This window comes from Esox lucius, chromosome 16 (assembly GCF_011004845.1).
Source record: "Esox lucius isolate fEsoLuc1 chromosome 16, fEsoLuc1.pri, whole genome shotgun sequence".
NCBI lineage: Eukaryota > Metazoa > Chordata > Actinopteri > Esociformes > Esocidae > Esox > Esox lucius.
The window spans coordinates 2,580,121-2,589,273 of record NC_047584.1 but is presented as its reverse complement, the minus strand read 5'-3'; the positions used below and the strand labels follow the sequence as shown (position 1 = coordinate 2,589,273).

The following is a 9,153-nucleotide window of genomic DNA, read 5'->3' as shown; positions in this document are numbered from 1 at the left end:
TGTATCATTCATTACTAATTTGCATAAATCAAACAAGCTGTGTTTCAAACTGGCAACGTTCAGGTCTGAAGGCATGTGCCCTACCCACTGCTGCACACAGGGTTTATGGATGGCCATACCAAGGTCACTACAATATGTAATAATTGCATTATAACGTTACATTTAGGTTAACATTAGGTATTACAGCACTGGGGTTAAGGTTAGGGTTGAGGTTTGGGGTAAGTTTAGAAAACGAAAAAGGTTATGTTAAGGTTTGATTAGGGTTGGGTATCACAGCACTGGGGTTCAGGTTTGGGTTAAGGTTAGGTATCACAGCATTGGGGTTAAGGTTAGGGTTAAGGTTTGGGTTAGAAAGAAAATCCCTTATAACATATTGATGTTGTAACACCACTACTCACCTCCTCTAACAGGAATTTCCTATTTTGGGTAGAACACCCATAGGACATGGGTTTCAAACACGGCGTATACATTTTTTTCTTTATTATTACTCTAACAGGACTTACCTAACGTAATATATCTCACGAATATGGCCGTCAAATATTTACGTAAAATAGTCTGCATAGTCCCCTGAGACCATGTTGGAATATTGGCATATCAATGTCTTAGCTGTCTTAGACCATTGCAAAGTAGCCTTATCAAGCAGTAGTCTTCCTACCAGAAGTACTGTAGCTAACCTATGAAAACACTTTCCAGTTCAAATGTTGTTCAAATCATTGGAATAAACTGCCATGTTGTGACACAATCTGAATCTCTGCACTAACTCTAACACAGCTGTCAAGATCTGACAAAGACCCTGGGGGCTGGCTTTGCAGCACATTCACTTTCTTAAAAAGTGTTCACAAACAGTCCTTCAAACCACTTCACCTTCCATCACCACAGTTTACAGACTGGATAGCAGTTGAAAAGCTGAGACGTGGCAGAAAACCTTGTGAGTCTTCTAGAGGTATTGTGTTTGTTGTTAATATACATTATATATTTATTTTACATTGATAATATACTACTGATTTAAAATTGAATAAGTTGTATATGTATTTTAATGTATGTATTGGCTCAATATTTAATTATTTATTGCAGACAAATCCATTATATGTCCACTAAGTTTTTAATGGTCTGAGTTATTAATTTGGGTTCAACTATTGTTTTTTCTCAAACATAAATTTTTTTCCCACAGAAAAAATGACTACCAACAACTCTGTGGAACCAACAGGATTAAACACCTCTGAAACCAACCAGACGTGTGACTTTTTTGTGTACCAGAATGTTGCTGTGATCATTTTCCCCATTTTCTATGCAGTTGTGTTCCTAATCAGTGTCTGTGGAAACAGTCTGGTCCTGTATGTGTCATGTCAGAAGAAGCAGAAGTTCAACTCCACATCTCTTTATCTGGTCAACCTGGCAGTGTCTGATGCACTGTTCACATTGGCACTGCCAGGGCGAATAATTTACTACATCAGACAGTTTGACTGGCCCTTTGGGGATCTTCTCTGCAGGCTGGCTACTATGCTGTTCTTCGCAAACACATACACAGGTGAGGAGTGTCCAGGTCAAGCAATAAATGTGGAGACCAGAAGTCCCCAAAAACATAGTAGAAATTGACAATTTGGTCCAGCAAATACACAGGTCCAACAAATGGTAAGGTTTAGAGTTAGGCATTATAGATTAAGGATAGGTTATATTTGGGTATAAAGGCTAGATTATTGAGGGTTATGTTGGGATAAGGTTATGGTTCGATTTAGGGTAATGGATGAGGGTTAGATTTAGTGTTACAGGATATGGAAAATGTATTTCTGGTTTTCTGGTCCCCAAAAATATACTGCGTGTGGTTTTTGTGTTTTGTATGTGAGAACTGTGTAACAGCATGCAGTAAGCTGTGGTTAGAGTAAGAAATGACAGGTTGCAAGTCAAACCATATTTAACACACATATGCAGACCATTAGTTGTCCATTCTCTACAGTATGAGAGAAAAATGGCAAGCAAGCTCTAAGCCTTGCCAGTGTTTAACCTCTTTATTTAAATTTCTTTGCAGATTCCTTTTGTATACCTTTATTTTTTCATCCCCATAAATGAAAAGAAAATGCTACATCACTTGCATACTGCACAGTCCACATACTCTGACTTTTTACATAAATGTATGCATTTGATAAGGTTACAGACAGTGGCGTCATTAGGCCTGGGTGTCCGGGGCTATAGGCCCAGATCTTTTATGAATACCCCCAAATCTCAAATTGACTAAAAATAATAATCATAAAAAAATAGTCCCTGATCTATTCATCTATAATTCTGATTGCGCGTTATGACATTGTAGACGTGTAGGCCACTAGCGTGTACATCGAAGTTTTCCGCATGTACATTCAAAACTGTGTACCCTCTGTCCCGGGCGTGGCAGGTGGACTAAGCCCCGAATGTATTGGGATCTTAGCGACGCCTCTGGTTACAGACCATTAAACTAGGCCTAGGACTACATACACTTATGCTTTAGTTTTTGCAAGCGCGTATGTGTGAGTGTCTGTTTGCCAGCTTGTATCTTCTGTTTATTTATCCCTCATCCAATATCTGTTTAACCAGGAATTGCCTTCATGACATGTATCAGCATAGACAGGTATCTGGCCATGGTCCAACCCCACCGTCTACAGTACCTGCGGAGCGTCAAGGTTGTCCGAGGGGTTTGCTTTATCGTCTGGCTACTGGTGTCCTTAGAAACCATCCCCCTGCTCTTCAAAACCATGCTCCATGAGCACAAAGGTCGTCGTACCTGCATGGAGTACTTTACTTTTGAGGGTTCTCGTGCCACCCCTTACCTTCTCCTTTTGGCCTGTATATTCTCCTTCTGTCTCCCCCTGCTGGTCATTCTCAGTTGTTACACCCATATCAATCTCAAACTGAGCCGCACGGCCAAACAGAACCCGCTGACAGGCCGCTTGGGCCGGAGCCGAAGAGCCAACAACATGATCCTCATCATTCTCGTCACCTTTGTCCTGTGCTTCAGTCCCTACCACCTTAACATCATGCAATTCATGATTAAGAAGTTGCTGGGTAAGCCCACGTGTGACGAGCTGCGGGCATTCAAGTATTCCCTACAGGTAGGACCATCTGAAATGAATGGCTGTGTTTTGGTTGGTATGTCAGTTTCTGGTCTGTCAGTTGGTCTGTTTGTATGAACGTGAACAGTCTGTAAATTGGTATGGCTGTCAGTCTGTCTCTATGTGTCTGCTTGTCTGTTTAGCAAACTATGACTCTTTGTGATACGACTCTCGAGAGAATGTTTAAAAAAGTTATACTTTTTCTACAGGGTACTGTTTCCATGATGAATCTTAACTGTTGTCTGGACCCTGTCATCTACTTCTTTGCCATTAAGATGTACAAGCAGAGGGTGATGAGTCTATTCAAAGCCTACCAATCCACCTCTGTCCTCCCGTCCAAATCCACCAAAGATAGCAGCAGCAACACATCAACATCAACACCTAAGCGACAGCAGTAGGAAGAAACTGGTATTTCTTTAACAAACCAGAAAATCAAATAAGCACTTACAGTTAGGGATTGCACCTGATATATTTTTGCATCTATGATTTCATTTGAAATGTGTACAGTCGTGGCTAAATGTTTTGAGATTTACACAAATATAAATTTTCACAATGTCTGCTGCTTCAGTGTCTTTATATATCATTGTTACTTTGGTATAATTACAATAATAATTACATAATACTAATAACTGTATAATTACAAGCATTTCATATGTGTCAAAGGCTTTTATTGTGAATATTTGCAGTGTTGACCGTTCATTTTCAAGACCTCTGCATCCGCCCTGGCATGCTGTCAATTAACTTCTGGGCCACATCCTGACTGATGGCAGCCCATTCTTGCATAATCAATGCTTGGAGTTTGTCAGAATTTGTGGGTTTTTGTTTGTCCACCCACCTCTTGAGGATTGACCACAAGTTCTGCCCTGGAGCCGCGGTCGGTTCACCGGCACCAGCTCCCCCTGCTGCCCAGAGTTCGCTACTGCTGCCCGAGCCCGCCAAGGACTGGCCGCCCCGTCCTGCGCCGGCTCTCCCGGTTCCTGGCCCTCTGCTGGCTGTCCCTGCTCCTGGCCCTCCTCTGCCTGCTCCGGCTCCTGGTTCTCCGCAGGTCCCTGGTCGGTGCGCCACGAGGGGGCTTCCGCCTGTTCCTGTCCCTGGTCCCTGTCCCGAGGCGAAGCTCCCCCTGCCCTCCCTCCCCTTTGTTTGTTTTGGCGCGTCTGTGTGTCCGGTCCTTTGAGCGGGGGGGGGGAATACTGTAACGGTCCCAACCTGAGGGGGCCGTTCTGCTCCGTGTTTTCTGTTTGTCCTTGGCTTGTCTTGTCCTTGTATGGTCTTCCTGTTCTAGTTTCAGTTAAGCAGTCTATTCCTTTCACCTGTGTTTAGCCCCCACCTGTTTCTGTTCACCTTGTTAGTCTGTGTATTTAGTTCAGCCATTTTTTCCTGTCATTGTCGGTCATTGTGCGTCATGTTTCGGTGTTCCTGACTCCTGAGAGTGTTTAGTAGTGCTCGGCACTCTGTTTGTTTTCATTAAAAGACGCCTCAAATCACTGCGCCTGCCTCCGTCTCCCTCCTTTGAAATGTGACAACTTGTTCGAGACGTTTCAGGGAAGTTATTTTAGTTAAGCACTACTTGCAAAATTGATGTTATTTTGTTGATGTATTTTACAAGCTTGTTGCATCTTGCTGATACACTAGAACCCAGTCTCATCAAACACTCAAACCCTATATTTCCAATGTCTTTCTACTTCCTTTGTCTAAATAGATTAGAACAGTTGTAATCAGTAACAGTATCGTTAAAACATTAACATTTCTGGTGCTTCTGTTTTGCCAGTGTAGCAAAAATAACAATTCCACTCTTTTCTATAGTTGGTTTCAATTACTCATCAGTTAAGATACTTCAATGTAAGCAAACTATCACTCTCAAAGAGTAGGTCATGAACAATTCTCAGTTCACCATCTAACCAGATAACAGTTGTTATATAATTTACATCTGATTTTGTTGTATCAGAACTACAATCAATTTCACCATTGTTTCACATAAATGATCAAATACCTTATTGCAAATCAAAACATGTCACACCATCTTGAAGGTCACCTGTTATTTAGCCTAATTTCTCTAAGAGATGAAACTCAGTGTGAACTTCTCCAAATCTCTTCTTCTCAGACACTCTGTAATCCTGTCATAGATCATGACCCCCCCCCCCCCCCCTTTACACCCTATCCCCCAGGGCTCACACTGGAGTGGGGGGTGGTCTACTAACCTAAGGATAACAAACACGGTTCTTGAAGAATGGTCACCTTATCAATAAGGGACACATTGCTGTTATCTTGAGAAACAACCCAAGCCAGACAATAGACCATTTTTTTTCTCATCATTCACCTCAAAGAAACATCTGTTAACCATTAACATTCCAATGACTGCCTACTAGGACAGAGATTAAATTATTCAAACATGTGAGGAATAACAAAATATGCTCCTTGCACGTTTTTACCCGCATGAGATTAAAAGGATTACTTCTAATCAAATATCAAACAAACTGAACAATCCCTTCAAATTAGTTATTTTTGCTAAACCATTTTAAAATGGTAAGATGTATTCTACTCAACCATAACCATGTTAGATTTTGTATAAAACAAACTTCTCAAAGAAACAAATTAGACAAACACTGTGAAGGGATGCTGATTTTAACAGATGCCAATTTTCTGCTATAAGTTTTGAAACAGAAAAACAAAATTCTTCACATAACTCTTTAATTACCGATTTAATTTGCTTTGAACTCATAGATAATTATTTCATATAATCCCTCCCTGTTTTCACGACAGAGTCAACGGAAAATGACTCCAAGTGAAAGCAGAACCATTACAGGGCCGACATGAAAAATAAAATTCTAACATGCATTCAAGAAAAAGTCGCAAACTGAAAATCTAAGAAAAACAAATGCGAAAATTAGAAAAACACCCACAAAGAAAATAAAAAAAACAATTGTACCACACGGTCGCTCATGTGAAGGAAGCATATTGAAACAACTCCCAAATTAGCATATCAAAATTAGCATTTCCACAGGCAAACTAAGGTGAAACAACACAAGCATCATGACTCAATTTACCTCCCAAAGTCTAGGCAATTATCTCAACTTAAGATGTATGTCTATGTTATACTAAACAGTGGCGGATAGCCAAAATCGCTAGTTCCATGTATATGTAATGCAAAGACATCAAGACTGTTCAAGCAATTAACAATGTTGGATGACTTAAGGTCTCCACCCTCACAGCAATTTCAAAATAATAAATGTCAACATTAAGGTTATGGAGAGGAAAATGCATGTAGCTTCCACTTAATGTTTGATTATCCCAAAACTAAACATACTCATGTAGGGGAAATTACCACAGGTGAGGACAGGCAGAAAACTCGAATGGAAAACCTAGAGCAAAGGCCAAACCAGGGGGTGTGCCCCCCTTTCCAGAGCCAATGAAAGTCCCCACACAAAAACGTGACATGGTCTTCAGACTGCCTGGAGTAAATGACGTCATGCCTACAACCTAGCCGATATCCTACGTAAACTAAAAGTTCAGAGTTATAGCTCCACCCATCAAATATCGCTGCTGTTCGCAATAAAAAAATTGCATATCTAATCAACAGTAGCGGGGAAAAAACTCTCAAAATAAAGGCAAATCAACAGAAAACAGATGCATGAAGTCACTAAAATCAAGGAACAATCAGTGAGTGAACCCCATGATACCCCAGGCTAAATCTCTAAACGCCGACACATCAATCAACCCCATGTGTAAGTGTACTAGACTAGAATTTAAAACGCCAGTAATGAGCATCAGGCGTAGGTCCGAGAACACAAGTATTATCCCAAGTATCAATGTATATACAAACTAAGTGAAACTACATTAATTAACCAAACCCAATTGAACATTTTAAATAAGACATCTAATTAACAGGCCGTGGTCATTTTATCCACTTTTGCAGGCTATGACTATATAGGCTGCGAATCCAGTCTTTATGGAAAACAGCATGTTAATTTAATATTAAAGTCGATCGCCATGGTCTGTATTCTACTCCATACAAGGAGAGAGAAAACACTATTTCAACCCCTCATTACGAAACCACGAGACCATATTTAACCAAATCAGAGAAGCACCATTATACCAATTTCCAATCTATCCCTCTAATTAAATTTAGGCCATTATTTTCTTATACAATCCTAAGTTAGCAGGCCAACACCTCCACGTGTGCCAGCCATCAGCACAACACGAGAAGGCAAATTTCAATTTCGCAGAGTCGGCACTAAGGCAAAAGCCGAAAAAGCGAGATCCCCAAAACAACTACATGAACAACGCAATGAAAGCGTTCACCCAAACGCACACCAAACAAGACAAAACATTGCGATTACAAAACTTCCAAGTTAACACCAACCTCGGTAAACGAGATCAAAGTTTCTATCAAGGAATATACAATGCAGCCGGATCCCTCGTGCACAGGGAATACCAAAATGGAAACGCATGTACTAGGTCGACTATAACCAGGCACCGACAATTCAATTATCCAAAAATTATTATATACAGGAGCAAACTCTACTCCATCTCGCAGTCTAATTACCACAGTCCAACTTATATTAGTTGGACTGCGATAAATAGGAATGCGACAGAGCTATTTGGACATGGAACAAATATGCCATTCTCTAACAGTTAATTCAACACGGGAGCTATACATATTCACCCGTAAAATAATCACTTTTACCATCTTCAAACCACACTCTCTCAAAACCAACATCTTACTGAAACTTTCAACAACGCAAGTTGCCCATATCCATAAACCGGGCCGAACCCGTTTCTACTCTATGAAACGCCTTATTTAACAACTCATGGGAAACAGCCCTAGGCCCTGTCCTTTCTAAATCTCATGAATAACAATAATCAACAGGCTGCCCACTGCTCGTAAAACAGGACGTTGAAATCGTATAGCTGTCTGAACATACTAGCGTGATCCCTAACTGTGTCATCAATTTCCTAGCTAACAAAGTAACTGGACAACAACTGAAAAACAGAAAGTAAGCCAAAAAAAAATGTAATCTGTTCACCATGAATCGTAAGAAACAGTGTGTGTTTAACTCAATACCCTACGTGTTCCCTAAATGCTTGTACATTAAGTGTAACAACAACAATATATGCTCACCGGTAGACGCACTCTGGTCCGTCTCCCCTGATCTGTCTCTTCTGACCGTCAGCACCCCTCCCCCAGGCGGTTCAGCGTTCCTGCGTGTTCCCGTCGGATCACTCACAGCAGTTAGCATAGTCTCTTCCTCAACCCCGGGTCTGTAGTCTTCTTTGTTTTCAGTCGCTGCAAACACTGGAACCGGTGTGTACTACTCCCCACTCTTGGACCTTTTCTTGAAACGCGTAGACACGCTCAACACTTCCAAAGTGGAGCAGAAAACAGCCTCCAGACGGCCTACAAGCATTACCACTTTCACAACGAAAAGGTCCACAGAACGTTGTATGCAAAAGAAATGTCCAACAACAATGCAGTGTCGCCGGGCGGGGTGGGAAGATGCAAAACTCTAAGGAGTCCCAGCAATCAGCCTGGCGGAACACCGCGGGAGGGTGGGGGCGGTCAGAGGGACAATCCATCCAACCTGAGCAAAAAGGACTACAACACAGATCAATAAACCCCACACAACTTTCCCAAAACTGCCATCAGTCACCACTTTCTACATAAGAGGCCTACGCCTACCAAACGCCTACCAAACAACTTCACATTACGCCTTCAGCAACTTCCATACGTTACCACGGCCATCAACCTCCAATCAGCCTGGCAGGCCGCACATCCGTCACCAAACAAAAACGCCAGTCGCCGGAAAACCTAATACCACTCAAAGAAACATTTGTTCACATGTCCAAACACCAGAAACATAAACACCGCCGCCAAAAACTCACCCAACATCAAACGCGGCGAAACAAACCCTATTTTAGCAATAAATCTCAAGACACGTGAGCCTGGCGCTCACAACAGAACCATGTATATCTGACGTGCCCAAACACACATAAACCCGCACCCTAGCGCATAGAAGAGCCCTAGCACCTTCATAACGTGCCCTAACACATAACCCCGCGCCCTAGCGCATAGAAG

The 9,153-nt window shown here is 41.7% G+C and overlaps 1 protein-coding gene across 2 annotated transcripts; it reads left to right on the top strand.

Moving 5' to 3' along the window:
* Window positions 1-660: 660 nt before the first annotated feature.
* Window positions 661-4,682, top strand: si:ch211-184m13.4 (7tmA_EBI2 domain-containing protein). 2 transcript variants are annotated; one of them, XM_020054687.2, is made up of 4 exons: window positions 661-928; window positions 1,172-1,528; window positions 2,566-3,080; window positions 3,290-4,682. In XM_020054687.2, the coding sequence occupies exons 2-4, from the start codon at window positions 1,177-1,179 to the stop codon at window positions 3,476-3,478; spliced, it is 1,056 nt and encodes a 351-aa protein (XP_019910246.1). In that variant the 5' UTR covers window positions 661-928; window positions 1,172-1,176; the 3' UTR covers window positions 3,479-4,682. The 2 variants fall into 2 exon arrangements, with proteins under 2 accessions (XP_019910246.1, XP_010866411.1); XM_010868109.3 differs by having other exon boundaries at window positions 661-943.
* Window positions 4,683-9,153: the final 4,471 nt, after the last annotated feature.